The 17,682-nt window shown below is 39.2% G+C and overlaps 1 protein-coding gene across 1 annotated transcript in view; it reads right to left on the bottom strand.

Moving 5' to 3' along the window:
- Window positions 1-17,682, bottom strand: part of ARHGEF26 (Rho guanine nucleotide exchange factor 26) — a 219,390-nt gene that overhangs the window by 68,979 nt on the left and 132,729 nt on the right. The window contains exons 7-10 of the mRNA XM_077488153.1: window positions 15,770-15,922; window positions 11,952-12,081; window positions 9,421-9,495; window positions 1,932-2,021 (exon numbers count right to left, since the gene is read on the bottom strand). Of these exons, the coding sequence (XP_077344279.1) occupies window positions 1,932-2,021; window positions 9,421-9,495; window positions 11,952-12,081; window positions 15,770-15,922 (448 nt within the window). The remainder of the gene's footprint in view (window positions 1-1,931; window positions 2,022-9,420; window positions 9,496-11,951; window positions 12,082-15,769; window positions 15,923-17,682) is intronic.

The raw sequence follows: 17,682 nt of genomic DNA, 5'->3' as shown, positions 1-17,682 counted from the left end.
CAGATGAAGTCAAAATAACAAGAGTCATCCCAGGTGATTTGCAGGAATAATGAGTGTGGAAAACAGGAAAGTTTGGTTTACTTTGAAATCTTTCCTAAAATACACACAATGGTTATAAACTTAGAAGTGAAAACAAATTAAGTGATCGCTATGGAAAATGCAGATTAATCGTGCAATGACACCTTCACATTCCTTCAGTGCTCTGAGAGCTTTGAACAAAAAAATGTTTCCACTAAAATATTTACATTGTGCTAGTAAGTTGTAGATGGCTGAGATGCTTTATCACATACATTCTATCTTTGGAATTTAAATTGGTTGTTGAGATCAACTGGATGACTTTTCCAGTGGAAGCAGAATGGTGCAAAACATAAGTAGTGAGGCAGATTTACTTTGAAAAATGTGGTAATTTCTTTACGACAATGCCCAAAAAATATCACTGTTCCAATGTAAACATTCTCCTGACCAGTTCTTATGTGTGCAAAAGGTTTTAGAGCAAGTTCTAAATTTTAGTCTTTTTTTTTTTTTTTTTTTTTTTAAGTCACTTCGACTACTACCGTAACATTTACACAAGTCTAATGTGCACATACTCCGTTACATTTTTCTGCCATTTTTGGGGGGCATAATTTGATTTTCACAACACTTGTTGTGTATTTATGTACCTTTGGTTAGGGTGGGTATCTTGAATTTCAGCCCACTATGTGAAAACTGTTGCAAGTTCAGTGCTGAATATGTGAAAACTGTTGCAAGTTTATCTATTGACGATCTTTGTGAAAATAGTGCCTTAAAAGTAATGCTTATTTAAGGATGAGAACCATATCTGAAGGGGGGCCAAGCAAATAAAGTCATATTTAACATAGAAGGCTTTTTTCACATGGCCTGTGGATTCCAGTGGCAAGAATCAGCGGATTCTTGAGGCTGGGATGAACAGGGCATGCGAATAACAGAGGCCACTCAGCTTAATTAGACTAATGACAGGCTGGCAGCAGCTAACACTGTTCACATGTAGCTGAAGACAGAGCAAATAGCTGCTGTATGAATGGCCATAACTGCAGCTATCTGCTCTGTGTGCAGCAACATGTAAATAGCGGCAGCCACTGTCAGCCTGTCATTATATACACACACTCACGCACATATACACACTCACTACAGTAGCAAGAATCCATGATTCTAGGCATTGGTATCCGCAGGCTGTAACCAGCCGTGTATATGTGGCCTAAGTAAAAAAAAATAATTAGGAAGGTCTGCGCTTAGGACGTGTGTGAAGGTTGCAGCCTCCCAAAAAAAATACATAATAGGGCTGTAGGATATAGAAAGAAAGATGTGAAGGGGTGAGTGGCGCTACCTATGTGTCAAATAGTGCTCTACCAAATCACTCTATAGTGACTAAGTATTAAAAGACCCAGTGTTATTGTGGAATAAATTATAATAAAACAGTTACCATAAAGGTGATAGTGTAATAATTATCACACCTCACCTACTGGGATCCCGCATCCCATCAGGGAGTCATGTAAGGATGTGATCGGCAGCATCGGCTTCCCCGGATACAGTGTGAGAAATGGATATTGTTCCTCCCACTGTGCGATGTCAGAAACCAAAAGCGACAAGAATTTTGTGACTTATGGTTTCAGTTTGATGTAAACAAGCCTTTACTGGCTTGTGAATACATCTGATCTTACTGAAATCGGTTTGATCAGATGCTTTGGAGGCCAAGGGAAAAATCGCTTCTGGATTGCAAGTATTTTTTTTGACACACCCCTGAATGCAGCATGCAAAAATGTGTTAAACATCTGCATGTGCATTTTAGGCATAAAAAAAATAAAATAAAATAAAAAGCTAGACACCTCTAAAAGTGTTTTTTTTTTTTTTTTGTTTTACGTCCATGTGCATGTGGCCTAAAGTGGCAATGAAAGAGTAAGTCGTGAAGAAAATACCTTTATTTTAAACTCCAGCTGAGAATTTAATGTCACCATCATTTCCATCCGCTCCATTTTCCGTGCGCCTTCATTACACAGACGAACCAACTAAAAAAAATAAATAAAAAAAAAAAAAAGATAATAGAGCATATTAATTTGAAAAAGAACATATACATCCTGTCACTCAAATAACAAGATCAAGAGTGTATGCAAATATATGTCAAATCCACTTTAAAACCAACTGCTAAATGCATAATACCATGTGGACATGTTGGTAGAATCACTAAAGATTGCTCCGGGCTGCTGTAGAGAATACACTTGGGGCAGTGGTCAAACAGAAAGCCAAAAGGTAAATATATGTTTCTAAAGTTGAAACTTGCATATAACAATTTGATTTCATTTACATTCTTCTTCTTTTTTTTAACAACTATTCAGTGCCAGGGCCCTTCACATCTGTTATATCGGATAGAATAAATCGGATAAGAATATATTTGTCCAGCCTAAGGATAAATCAAATCTCTGTCTTCTCAAGTTTTATTGAAGAATACTGTGTAATAATAGCAATGATATAGGATGGTCCACATGGATTATGTAGGTTCGCTGTGTGAAAATAAGTTGTTTCTGCCATACTACCCCGCCAAGTCTTGAACAAAGAACTACTACCAAAGAAGTCATCACATCAGATGATCATACATTATGTTAAAGATCACCTCTACTCAAAATTGAGATTACATTTTAAAATGTGTGTTAAAGAGGAAAATCAGTGAGGTTTTTTTTTTTTGTTTTTTTTTTTAGGTCTCAGTAGATCACCAGTTCTATCCAAATTCTGGTCTATTATTAAGCCAAGTTTTTATTCACTGTTTAAAGGCATTCCGCTGCAATAGGTGCAGGTACAGTATAAACTACTCAGCTGATGTGGTTAAGTTTCAGGAGGTAGTCATCTGCATGACTAGTAAAACTTCCCACTCTCCACACTCTTGGTTTTTAGGCTCTTACAGCTATAATACATACACATGCCCACATTACATATAGACTTCTGAAACCCAACACTACTCTCATTACATTCATATATAATAAATGGTTGACCCATTCACTTTTGGCAGAGGATCGTTCCAACAGTAATAAATAACAGATGGATGTGCCATCATTTTTGCTCTGTCATAAATCTTAAGAACATTTAATATGCATACCAAAGTGTACAATAGAAGCACTTTTCTATAAATATGGGAAATATGTAGACACAGCATGAATTTCTAATCCAGCTTTTAAGATCTGGTCAGAGTTCATTCCTGGAGACACTAATGATAAATGATATAATATTACTCCCCAGTCTCCACCAAGCCTTAAAGGCAGGTGATTTGTACTTCTGAGATCCAAGCCTGTCAATGATTCCTGGATGACTAGTCAGCAAATTGATAGCCATTTTTCTAAAAATTGGGAGAGCAGAATTCTGTAGATGTACTAAATACAGACGGGCCTGCAGGCCGGAGATCATTAATCCCTGAAAATGAACTAGTTCAGAACAAATCACTTTCCATTGTGTGTATAAGGTATAAGGTGACTGGAATGCTGAGTGCCTTGGGTGGTGATCAGTCATAACATGTGCAAGAATCACAGCTCACAACTGTTAGCTCATCAAGCACAGTTTTAGCTGTATTCATGATCTAAACTTAATTGTTAAACTACTAACACTCTTTGGTTTCATTCGATCAGTTTTCAAAAGGTTGAGTAAGATAACTGAAAGTTATGCTTTGCAAAACGTATTTTTTTTAGATTTTGATAGCGTAAGGAAGGGTTAAAAAACCTGCAACTTTTTTTGCTGCTTACCATTGGGTAAATGTCTCTTCACTTCCTGCCCCAGAGACACCACAGTATATTATAGAAAATCTATCTGCCCAATGGAGGGGAATTGCTCTCTTAGCCCTTGTACACACGGTCGGAGAATCCGTCAGAATGCGTCCTATCGGACCGTGTTGTCGGATAATCCGACTGTGTGTGGTATGCATCGGACTGATTCCGTCGGAATATCCGTCTGACCCAATTTTCCAACTTGTTGGAAATATTTCCCGACCAACTGGTTCAATCGGACATACTCCGATCATGTGTAGAGAATTTTTATCGGACCAAGTGCCACGCATGCTCAGATCGAATTCCTACATCAAAGCTATTGGCTACTAGCCTGAACGTAGTCCCATCGTAACTAAATTACGTCATCACGTTCTGAATGATCAGATTTTTCGACAACTTAGTCCGACCATGTGTATGCAACAGTTTCGGACAAAATCAGACGGATTTGGTTGTCGAAATCTCCAACCATGTGTACAGGGGCTTAGACAGTTGTACCTGGAACAGTGTCCGCATTGAAAAATTTCTCCTTCACTTCTTGTTCTGGGAAAAACTCTAAAATTTCCCTCACTTTCTTTAACAATGGCAATAGCTACCAGTACAAACAGATAGGGTGCATCTTTTCAATGGGGACGGAGACAGCAATAAAAAATTGACTAAAAATGGTCAAAAAAGATTTTCCCTAGAGATACACAGTGAATGCTGATAGGTCAGCAGTGTCAGCAAAGCAGTTTAGTGGACAAATTGTAAATGACTAGTAAATGCAATAATATACTATTCTGTTCACGGAACAGAATATATTGATAGGATCTGCTACGAAGAACATTCAGAAAAGGAAAAGCAAACAGTTAAGCTTTAAAGTGGTAGCAAAGGGTAACAAACTATTCTTCTGCCTTAAGCACTCCTCACCCCCTTACATGCCATGTTTGACATCTCCTTTCTTTTTTTTGGGGGGGGGGGAGTGGGTACCTGGTTTTGACAGGTACTTCCTGTACCACTTCCTCCTTCCATCTTCTCGCCACCTAGGCAATTCCTCCTTTCCCCCTAGGCAGCCCCTTCCCTCTCCACAATCTTCTGGGACACATGACAGGTCCCAGAAGATTACCTGGCTACTAGGAGAGCGCATCGCGACTTGCGAAAGCGCAGTGCATGATCAGCTGGAGCCGCAAGCTGTCACAGTCGGACGCCCACAGTTGCAATGACGGCACTGCGGAGAGTAGGGGGAGAGGAGCTCCTGCATCGCTGGACCGTGGGACAGGTGAGTGTCTGTTTATTAAAAGTCAGCAGCTATGCTTTTTGTAGATGCTGACTTTTAATAAATGAGTGGAACTCTGCTTTAACCACTTGACATCCGTGCCTTAATGACGGCCACAGCACAGACCTGAATTTGATTTAATTTTAAATGTCCTGTCTGTTATCCATGTACTCGGCAGAAGATCATCTTTTTTATTTCATCAAACATTTGGGCAATATAGTGTGTTTTAGTGCATTAAAATTAAAAACTGTTTTTTTTTTCCACACAAAATTGCGTTTGAAAAATCCCTGCGCAAATACTGTGTGAAAAAAATAATTGCAACACCCATCATTTTAATCTTTAGGGCCTTTGCTTTAACAAAAATATATAATGTTTGGGGGTTCAAAGTAAATTTCTTGCAAAAACAATTTTTTTTATGAAAAACAAAAAGTGTCAGAAAGGGCTTTGTCTTCAAGTGGTTAGAAGAGTGGGTGATGTGTGACATAAGCATCTAATGTTGTGCATAAAATAGACACCCCAAAGTACACACCCCAAGCTATTTGCTGATAGGCATGTTGAGTCAGTGGAATATTTAATATTTTGCCACAAGTTTCGGAATATTACAAACTTTTTATTTTTTTAACAAAGTTGTCACTAAATGATATATTGCTCAAACATGCTATGAGCATATGTGAAATTACACCCCAAAATAATTATGCTGCTTCTCTTGAGTACGGGGATACCCCGTAAAATGGTGATTTCACTTCCTCAATACCTATCACAGTTTTGGAGGCCATGAAATGTAAAGATAGCACAACCCCCCCCCCCCCCCCCATTTTTTAAAGTAGACACTTCAAGCTATTTGCTGAGAGGCATGTTGAGTACATGGAATATTTTGTAATTTGCTACAAATTTCAGAAATATGTAAAAAAAAAAAAAAAAATTGAATAGTGGTGTCACGCATAAGCGTCCATGGCCCAGTTGTCAGTGCTCCCTCCCCTGTAGCAGCTGTTCACTGATCTGATCTCTGCTCTCTTTTAGCCTCTGATTGGCTATCACACTTATCATTCACTCATCTAAACAGAGAAAATTATATATTATATTCACAGCTAGATAAGAAATTGTAAACAAAAAGTTTTAAATAATAAAAAAAAAGATAAAATAGCTATATCAGATTTTAATTTAGGTCAGTGTCTGGGTTAGAGTCGAAGGTCATTGCCAAATCAAAAGTTTGGGTCAAGGGTCAGGTACAGTGAATTTTAGGCAGGATTTAAAAATAACTTTTTTTTTTTTATCAGTGTCAATGGTAGGATAAAAAAAGCAAAATGCACATTAATATTTCTGGGCCCTACTACAGGTACAAACAACAAATACATGTGGTATCTCTGCGATTGTCAGAAGCAAGAGATTTTATTTTAAGGTTGTTCTTTGCTAGGTTATGGTAAGAAATGTACAATTAAATAAAAAAAAAAATTTAAAAAAGGACAAGCCTGATTTTTATTCCCGCCTGCGCACCTGTTAGGGAGACTCACACTCTCGGTTTGTTATATTTATGGGTATCATCAAAAGTAAAAGAAAATCCCAAATTATGGGTTGTCCCCAAAACAGCAAGGCCCCTTTCACACATGCGGACAGTATGTCCGTAATTCATCCATCCGTTTGTGGATGAAATATGGACATACATGCATCCCTATGGGACAGCGGGTGTCTGCAGATGAACATCCGCAGACACCCGCTATTGTCCGCCTCCGCAACAGTCCGATTCTGCAAACGGAGGAAAATCCTATTTTTCTATCCGTTTGCAGAGCGGATCTGATGAACACGGACAGACGGTCCGTGCTCATCCGATCCCCGTAGAGGAGAACGGAGAGCTGACAGGGCGGTCCCTGCACAGTGTGCGGAGACCGCCCTGTCCGCCGCCGGCTCAGCGGGGACAACTGAGTGATCCCCGCTGAGCGAGCGGATCATCGCGGGGCGGATCATTACTGATCTGCCCCGTGTGAAAGGGGCCTAATAGAGGGGAAATCTTCCAACAGGGACACTAGTTCTGGTTACCGGTCGTTTTAACCCTCTCTTACTCTCTCCAAAAAGAAAAAAAAGTTTTTGCCCTTAGTTCAACTTTAGGCCCCTTTCACACATGCAGACCGTTAGTTTCATCAGTTTAGTCATGTTTTTTCCCCAAGAAAAAACAAATTAAGCTTACATCAGTTTAACATCAGGTTTTCATAAGTTTTTTTTACATCCACTTCCAATGTAAAAACAGAAAAATTAACAATGTATCTGTTTACATTAGTTTTTCAGCAGTTCCGTTTTTTTTTTTTACCGGAAAAAAAAAATAGGGCTTTGATCCATTCCAAAAAATGAAAGTTAACAGAGGCGTACGAAAACGGATGTAAATGGATGATCATCTGTTTACAACCATTTTCAATAGAGCTGCACTGATGTCCATTTTACATTCATCAAGGGATGGGAAAAAACAAACAAAAAAACTTACAAACGGTCCGCATGTGTGAAAGGGGCTTAAGACAGGCTATCAAAAATGTTCAGCATTATTTATTAATAAAACCCCTCACCTTAAAAAAACTAAAATGAGCTATAGCTTAAATATTCACATTATCATAACAACATAATAGTTCTTTAAATCTCTAAGAAACAATTGAGACATTCTACGTTCTGTTGATTCCCAGATAATTACATCAGTTATGGAAAGCTTTCAAGTTCATCCTAAAATGGAAGTTCCCAGAGGCATATTTATACACTGTCTTAGCCATATGTTTTTCTGTTCATATAAGAGACCCCTTTTCACATTAAAGTACCGTAGTATGCTGTTGGACTATAACAGTGTGAAATAACAGAATGATGCTTAGGTATGCAAGTTTTAAACAAGCTATATATTTCTGGATTGCAACACATGCAAATAGTCAAGGTAATCATCCATTACGTTCAGATTACACTTCAAATTAAGGGAGCATAAACGTTGCTTTTTCAATTTAAAGCTCTATTTATCACACATAAATGTACATACTACAAAGAGTAAAGGTTAAGCTTGATCCAGTGTTCCAGAAATTTGCTTTTATCAGGTCAACGTGGATCTCGTGTTGAAATCTGATTTCTCTAGTTCCTACCAGTTTATGGCCATGTAATTGTTTTCTGCATTTGCTTTTTTTTTTTTTTTGATAAAATATATCTAAGGCCAAAACTTCTTTTTTTGGGGGGATAAAGAAAGAAATACTTGTTCAAATAACCTTGTATATCCACCCACTTACATAACTGTGCCTTCGCAACGGGCTAGGCTGGCCCCTTGGGAGGTTAGTTTACCTAAAGTGTTGACTTTAGGTAAACGTTATGTCTTCTGGTATCATGAAAATGCATGGTCACCTATGCAGTTAATAAAAACAGCTGTTGACTTCTGCTGATCATATTCAAACTGAGTCAATTGTCTTTCCCTGGAATGGCAACTTGCCAAGCTGAAAACTTTACAGATAGGCTGGTTTCACTCTGGGGCGGTGCGGGAGCCGGCGGTAAAGTGGCGCTATATTTAGTGCCGCTTTACTGTAATTTTAGCAGGGCTATTCGGCCGCTAGCGGGCAGCCAAAATTGGGTTAAAACCGCCCACAAAGTGCCACTGCAGCAGTGCTATGCTGGCGGTATAGCCGTGCTGCCCCATTAATTTCAAAAGGCAGGAGTGGTTTAGAAGCAGTGTATATACACCGCTCCAAAGATGCTGCTAGCAAGACTTTTTTTGGTGTCTTGCCAGTGCATCACTCCAGTGTGAAAGCCCCCGGGCTTTCACATTGGAGAGACAGCAGCGGCTATTTCAGGGAGCTTTGCAGGCACTATTTTTAGTGCTGTAGCGCCTGCAAAGCGCACCCGTGTGAAAGGGGTCATATCAAGCAACTAAAGTTGATTACTTTCTAAGGCCTCATGCACACTGAAGCTGATAAACTGACTTTTTTGGGCATTTTTTTTAACGGCTCTTAAACTCTCCTCTATGCTATCCTATGTGTCAATGCACACATGGATATGTTTTAAAGTTTATCAGCAGGGGAGTTTATGGGCTGTTGTCTGAACGACCTAAAAATTGCATTCAAGAGCAGTTCTTCTGATCACAAAAAATGCAGAACGCTGAAAAACGTGCACGACCACGCATAAACACTCATAAAAGGTGCTTTTATCAGTGGTTTTTACATTGGCGCGTTCAATGTAAGCTTGGTGTCATTTAAAAAAATTCCCAAAAACACGTATAAACGGGTTTACAAAAAACACATTTTTTTAAGACATCGTTTTCCTACCAGCAATCCGACGTCCAGAAATACTTTTTTTGAACATCTTGTGTGCATGGAGCCTAATTGTTAGAAACTAGTAGAAATACATGAAACACTGTCTATATTTCTCTATGGAACAGAAAAAAATATGTATTACACTGACCTTGCTAACTTCTTTTAAGGCTTTTTTGCAGATCTCATATCTTGAAGAATCCTTAGGTGTTTTCTGACAGATTGTCTGTGTTAAACATAAAATCCAGTTAGACCTGGGCATGAAAAATATCTAAAGTAAAAGACAACATTTATATTGATTTACTATAAAGCTTACATTAATTATAGACTTTGTCTATAATAAAGTCACCACAAAATGTCTAAGTTGGAAAAATATCAAGAATTTACACACTTACACTTACCCAAAAAGCATGTAAAACTAGCTATAATTTAGTTATCAGCCAGCGGCTTGTGCTATTTTAGCAATCCCCACCCAATCATACAGTCCTACATGGGAGGTAAGGTTCTGATTCACTCTTGCTGACAGCTCACAGAAGAAGGTGCAGGCAGTGCTTGGGAGTGCAAGTGCTTGTGGTTAGTTTGAAGACATTAGGTGAAAGATGAATTAACAAGAACTCAAACAAATTCCTTCAGTATCTGCAAACAATAACCACTTTTTAGCTTCTAAAAACACAAGAATCTCACTAGTATGCAAGTGAAAAAGTTCTTCAGACATTTGGATGAGACTGAGGACCAGACTGTAAATGGATACTTAAGAGACTGAAGAAGTTTCATCATCATGTAGGGATAAGGACCTGTTTAAAAAGCAGCCTATAAGTGGACAAGCCTTTGGCCAGTTATACACGTTGCATCAAACTTTGTAAATCTCGGACATGTTCAAGGTATTGAGGATGGCATTTGTCATCATATAACTTTCAAAATATTCTACCCTATATAGGCGACAAAATATACTACTGGTATAGAAACACACAAATAAAAAAGTACATACATTTATGTTCCTGAATCTTAAATTGTGCTTTTGCACACCTAACAAATCAGCATTATTTATCTATTAGGCCTCATGCACACAGGACGTTATATATATAAAAAAAAAAAAAAAAGCTAGTAGTGTCAGCTGGAGAAAGATGTAGAATGAGTTTTTCAGCTCAGCGTTTTTTGCAGCAGCCTTTTTAGCGCTTTTAAGCTGTAGTGGGCCTTATGCCGCGTACACACGACCGGACTTGGACGGACTTGGTACGGCGGACAATCCAACGGACTTTGCAGCTGAGGTCTGCCAGACTTTCAAACGAACGGACTAGGCCACACACGATCACTCCAAAAGTCCAACGGATTCAAACGTGATGATGTAGAATAAGGAAGTTCATAGTCAGTAGCCAATAGCTGCCCTAGCGTCGGTTTTAATCCGTCGGACTAGCACACAGACGACCAGATTGTCTGCTAGAAAGCAGAGTCCGGCGGACAGATTGAAGCAGGTTTTATTTCTAGGTGTGCCAGACTTTGGGGAATAAAAATTCCGCTGGAGCCCACACACAATCGAATTGTCTGTTGGATTCAGTCCGCCAGACCAAGTCCGTTGAAAAGTCCGGTCGTGTGTGCGCAGCATTACAGGCATTTATATAGCACAGACATTTTATACAGAGATTTACACACTATTCATTCACATCAGTCTATGCTTTCAAGGGTTTTCAATCTAAGGTCGCTATCTGAACTGCATACAGACATATATGCATATACACACTAGTGCAAATTTAGACCGGAGCCAATTAATCTACCTTTCTGTCTTTGGAGTGTGGGATGAAATCAGAGTAGGGCTCCTTCACATGGGCGTGTATGTGTATGGAGCCCGCTCTGCTCAGCGAGGGGATCGCTTCGTCAATCCCCGCTGAGCAGGAAGATGACAGGTCTGTCTCTGCACACTGTGCAGGGACCGACCTGTCTGAGCGCCCCTCTCCCCTATGGGGGATCGGATGAAGACCGACCGTAGAGTCAGTCGTCACCCGATCCGATGACGGATGGAAAAGTAGTTTTTTTCCCCATCACGGTTTTTGGGATCGGAGCGGGTCGGATTTCACCGCTGACATCCGACGCTCCATAGATGTCTTCGGAAGGTCGGTTCAGGTCCGCCTAAAAAATTGACAGGCGGACCTAAAACGGACAGTCCATGTGAAAGAGGCCTAAGCCCACACAAGCACAGAAAGAACATGCAAACTTAGTGTCCATGGGAAAATAGTGCCCTGTTTGGGGATATAAATTAAGGACTGCTGCAAGGTAGAAATGCTAACTACTAAACCCCTCTACTGCCCCTGCTCTCAGGATGAATAAACAGTCCCTGGGGATTGAGATCTCGTGTGCTGGATATTTTTCATACTGTTGGATGGCACACTAAATTCTGAAACTTCAGCTCTCTACACCTGAGAACAAGTTATGTAACTGTATGGTGAGCAACGTGTACAAGTAAAGAGGTGTAATGTGAATCTGGTTTTGCTTCAAGGCAAACAAGGTCCCGAAATTGTGAAAAAAAAAAAAGAACGCAACATTATTCTTGAATATTGCAGATTCTCTACAACCTGCTTATTAAATCAGAGTCACTTCTAATAGCCCCACCCGCCTTCAGGAAGTAGCTTAGTCATTCATTAGAAAAAAAAAAAACATTAAAAAAAAGGTCAGTCAAGGAAAGCTTACATCCATGAGAAGTGGAAGTCGAGTGACTCTCTGCATTGGGAGGATGAGGAAAGAAATCATTGGCAAATTCCTACATTCTTCCTGAGACTCAATTCTAACCAGAGCATCCTTGAAAGATGCATTTGTAGATCTAAAATAAAGAATATTAACATATATGTTTACATTTTACTAATTTGAATTTTATATGAACAACCTTATAAGACGAAAGTAATATGTCTGAAACAAATAAACAAGAAAAATAAAAATATTTCATGTTAAAGTAAATTTTAACACAAATTATTGATCTTATATCATCACAGCTGTACAGACTCCGGAAATATCCACTGTGCCCATGAAATAAAAAATGTGTACGTTGCCAAGAACAAGTACAAGTACACGTATGCTAACTTATTTTCTTTTATTTAAAGCAGTTCTAAAAGATTTTATTTTTAAATACAATAATAAACACCTCATACTTACCTACTCTGTGTTAATTGTATTGCACATTGTGGCCCCAAACCTCCTCTTTTGGGGTCCCTGCTGGCTCTGTCCGCTCCTCCTCTTCCATGTCTGTCCCCATATCAAGCCACTTGCTATTGCTTTCAAGCCAGGCTGTGTGCGTCTATATACACACACACACAAGCACATGCACAGAGTGGCTCAGCTCCATCCCATCCTCACAGCATTTGAGTGACAGCAGCAGGAGCCATTGGGCTCCTGCCTCAGTCCCTGTGAATAAAGGGAGGGGGAAGAGAAGAGATGCAGCTGTTAACAGCACTGGCTCAATTTAGGACTCCGGTAAGTATATAGGGAGGTGGGGGAGCACAGCAAGTTTAAAAAAAAAAAAAAAAGTATCTTAGAGGTTCTAAAAGGCAGAAGGTTCTATGCATTAAGGTAAAAAAAAAAAAAAACTGGGTGCAGCTCCCCCCAGCCCCCCTTACACTTACAGCTCAATCCAGCGATTTGCATGAGAGCAACTCCTTTCTCGGGTTTCTCTCTTATCATTGGCTCACACAGCAAGCGAAGCCATTGGCTCCTGACAATTACAGCCAGTGAGCCAACAAGGAGAGGGCAGGTGCGGAGCCAAGCCGTGCTTTGTGTGTGAATGGATAATGTCCATTCACAGAAGCATGGCTTTGAAGCGAGCATGCTCAAGTGCCCCCAATGCATGAGGCTTGCTATTGGGGGTAGTAGAAGGGGTGGGGAGGACTGGTGGCGGGGGCTCCAAAAAGAAGAGGATTGGGGCTGCTCTGTGCAAATCCAGCGGGTAAGTATCATTTGTTTATTAAAAAAAATAAAACCTTTAAGCCTCATGCACACTGGATGTTTTCACAGCTGCTGTTTTTGGCCTCAGGCATTTTTTTTCTGCAGCCAGTAAACTCTCCAGCATGTTATTCTATGTGTCAATACACACATAGGCTGTGATCAGAGTTTTTTTGGGCAGAGGCGTTTTCTGGCTGGAAAAAAACCCCCATAACTAGTGGGTTTTAAGACAAACTCCGATAAAAGCCTGAAAAACGCTGAAAAACACAGCTATTCTTCCTTTTTTCGGCATTTGTGAGCCATGCGCCTTTTTAGGAGTATATAGATTTGTTAAAAGAAGATACAGCTGAAAAACGCTACTATAAAACTCTTTCTACAGCTTATTCCACTGGCGTTTTTTTATAACATCCAGTTTGCATGAGGCCTTCAATCACTTTAATGCAGGGAATGTATTAAGGTAAAAAACGTTTTGATTTTAGGACCACTTTAGGTAAGAGCAATGAGGAATTATGATACGTTTTTACAAATGATCTAACCATTACCTTTGGTTAATCTGTCAATAAAAACAAAACACAACAGAAATACAAGAGCATGTGAAGCATTAAAATAGCTTCTGTTATCTGTAAAGTTTTTTTTTTTTTTTTTACAGCCTGAGCTCTGACTCAAAGCTCTGGGAGTCCTTACTTCTTCAATGCCTGTGTCTGTATTGATCAACAACGCATGCGCGTTACACGGTGTACACCAAGGAAAGTTTTCAAGCTGAATATTGCATTCTGAGTGCACTTGGGGTCAGGGACTCCTGTGGTCTACAAAAGCTCTGCTAAGAACAAAAGCTATGCACATTACTGGTGCCTGCTCTTACAGACCTGAAATAGCTTTACACTTTGGTTGTGTGTCAGGTTCCCTTTAAATAAGCCTAGTGGAATTATGTGCTTACAACTGTTTTTCTAGAAAAGATGGTTAAAATCGTATATGTGCATAATGCAAAATATAAAATATGAAAATATGAAGCTTAGCTTTAAAATTGTGTTTGTATGGGTGTGAAGCCCACTTCTGTAACTTAGTGACAGCTGGAGGCAAGGTGGTCCATTCTTGGACCTTTGCCATTCAGCAAATTGAACACTGATGGTGGCAACCATCCCAAACTTGCTGGCTTTGTTAATTTCAGAAGAAAACCAACACGCCTGCAGTCGAAAGCCACCAGACGAAGAAGCAGAAAGACTTTCCAACTTCCTTCCTGAAGTGGAAAGCCTCATCAAATGCGGCAACACCACACAGTGGGGAAAAAAAAAAAAAAAATTACTGAGGAATGTTAAATATTAATAACAAAATCTGTTACATTTCTAGAAAGCAGAAACAGTGAGCATCTCCAGCTAGCTTTTGCAAAGAAAACGAAAATACTGAAACACACCGATTTTCTTAACACAGTCAACTAATAATAAGCATATTACTTTCCCTTGCTGACAAAATTGCAAATATCATTCCAAGAAAAAGAAAACATATATATAAGTCTATAACATGGTTGTAAACCCCATTCATGAAATCTGACCTAAGCACATATATCTGTAGTGTTTACTTATCTCTCTCCAAAGCTCTGAGTGCCATTTCTCTCTGGTGTTCTGCTTCTTTGTTATCAGCAGAGTAATTTCTGACAAGTTCTCTAACACATGAGAACAGTAGCTGAAAATTTGTGTCAGGGAAGGAGCTCAGAGGTAGATAAGCAGAGAGCTTGTCTATTCAGACTACAGCTCTGCATGTTCCTTCATTCCTCTGCCTATGTGGAGGGGATTGTGCCTTTCCTCCAGTCAGTTCTCACATAGTGTATACCCAGACTCCACATCCACTGCTGAATGAGGAAGGAACAATTTCTAACATGATCTGCACTTTTCAAAAAGCTTAGAAAAGGGAAGACTGCAGATATACATGTAAAACTTATGTAGGGGGATTTGTATCGTAGGCTGTTCACTTCACTGGGTATATGTAAGGGTTTACAACTACTTTAATGTTTATAGCTCTATACTTGAAATGCTACTACTTGCCATGGACTATATTTAAAAAGCAGGTAATGATTCTTTTCACTATCCAACACCCAGTGGAAGATTTACATCTCCATCCATCCTACATCTGGACTGCCCATTTTTAATGACGATTCAGGATTTAGTAACATTGCCTGTATTTATAATATGATCAATACACTTGAAACATTTGTCATTTTAAAATGACAAATTCATTATTCAATTAATTACAAATAATTCCTATAAATACCTACTATGCTACATCCCACTCCATCAACTATGTCCACTCTGTGAATATGGCATGCTACAAACGAGGAGTTTATTTTAAAAATCTTGATTTTTATATTCTAGAATTCACTCCTGCATCTGACCCCACAAATTATCCCTCCTTATAGTAAATGTAGGCAAAACTGGGTTTGATTGTGCCAAGATTCACTTTTTCCTTTTAAACTATACCCTCTTGGTGCGACATAGCAAGAAAAAAAATAGAGAAGTAAAGGGAAGAAAAAATAAAATAAAATCACAGAGTGCAAGAGAAGGAGATTAAAGTAAAAAATATACATTAATTTCTGTAGCGTCCTTTGTTGGTAGACTTCATTAGTGCAATATTTCACATAGGGGTCGAAGGTAGACTTTGCATGTTTCTCCACAATATCACTGATATCTTCAATAAGAATGTTTCTTTGATGTCTCCCTTCCAGTTCTTTAAAGAATCTGAAAAACACAGTTGAGATGTGAGATTGTTATTGCAATCAAAATATCAATGCACCAAGATGAAGAGCCTGGACCCAAGAGATGCATTTCACATTGATATTATGTTTTTATGTTTTACTAACGGCATACACAGTAAGAAACCTTAGAAAACCTGACTGCTCACTGACAAGCTATATCTTTAAAGTGGGAGTAAACTCCCATGAATGAATTTTACATAGAGTAGTGCTCATAAGTTTACATACATTGGCAGAATTTATGATTTCTTAGCCATTTTTCAGAGAATACGGATGAAAACACAATAACATTTCTTTCACTCATAGTGTTTGGCTTATCAATGGTGTTTACTCTTTTAAAATCATAATGACAACAGAAATTACCCATATTACCCTGATCAAAAGTTTACATACCCTGGTGATTTTGGCCTGATAACATGCACACAAGTTGACAAAAAGGGGTTTAAATGGCTTTTAAAGTTAGCCATCCTCACCTGTGATCTGTTTGCTTGTAATTAGTGTGTGTGTATAAAAGGTCAATGAGTTTCTGGAATCCTGACAGACCCTTGCATCTTTCATCCAGTGCTGCACTGACGTTTCTGGATTCTGAGTCATGGGGAAAGCAAAAGAATTGTCAAAGGATCTGCAGGAAAAGATAGTTGAACTGTATAAAACAGGAAAGGGATATAAAAAGATATCCAAGGAATTGAGAATGCCAATCAGCAGTGTTCAAAAGCTAAGCAAGAAGTGGAAAATGAGGGGTTCTGTTGAAACCAAACCATGGTCAGGTAGACCAACTAAAATTTCAGCCACAACTGCTGGGAAAATGGTTCGGGATGCAAAGAAAAAAACACAAATAACTTCAGGTGAAACATAGAACTTTCTGAAAACATGCGGTGTGGCCATTTCAAGATGCACAATAATGAGGCACATGAAGAAAGATGGGCTGCATGGTCGAGTCGCCAGAAGAAAGCCATTACTACGCAAATGCCACAAAGTATCCCACTTACAAAAGGCCAAACGGCACAGAGACAAGCCTCAAACCTTCTTGCACAAAGATAATTGAAGTGATGAGACCAAAATTTAGCTTTTTGGCCACAACCATAAAACACGATCAGGGTCAACAAGGCCTATGATGAAAGGTATACCATTCCTACTGTGAAACACGGAGGTGGATCGCTGATGTTTTGGGGGTGTGTGAGCTACAAAGGCACAGGAAATTTGGTCAAAATTGATGGCAAGATGAATGCAGTATGTTATAAAATACTGGAGGAACATTTGCCTTCATCAGCCAGGAAGCTGCGCATGGGACATACTTGGAAATTACAACATGACAATGAACCAAACCAGAAGGCCAAATCAACCTATTATTGGCTACAGCAGAATAAAGTGAAGGTTTCGGAGCGGCCATCTCAGTCTCCTGACCTCAATATCATTGAGCGATTCTGGGGAGATCTCAAATGTGCAGTTCATGCAAGACAGCCCAAGAATGTACAGAAACTGGAGGCTTTTAGCCAAGAGGATTGGGCAGCTTTACCATCTGAGAAGATAAAGAGCCTCATCCATAAATAGCACAAAAGACTTCAAGCTGTCATTGATGTTAAAGGGGGCAATACACAATATTAAAAACTGGGGTATGTAAACTTTTGATCAGGGTCATTTGGGTAGTTTCTGTTGTTACTACACACAACACTTTGAGAGGGGCAATAAATTGAACCATGGCTGCCTCTCCTTTTCTTCTATTTACTCAGCAAATTCACATACTTG

Source organism: Lithobates pipiens, unplaced genomic scaffold, assembly GCF_037356315.1.
Source record: "Lithobates pipiens isolate NorthernLeopardFrog02 unplaced genomic scaffold, aLitPip1_a1.2 Scaffold_18, whole genome shotgun sequence".
NCBI lineage: Eukaryota > Metazoa > Chordata > Amphibia > Anura > Ranidae > Lithobates > Lithobates pipiens.
The sequence above is the reverse complement of the archived record's forward strand: the minus strand, read 5'-3'. Positions and strand labels throughout refer to the sequence as shown.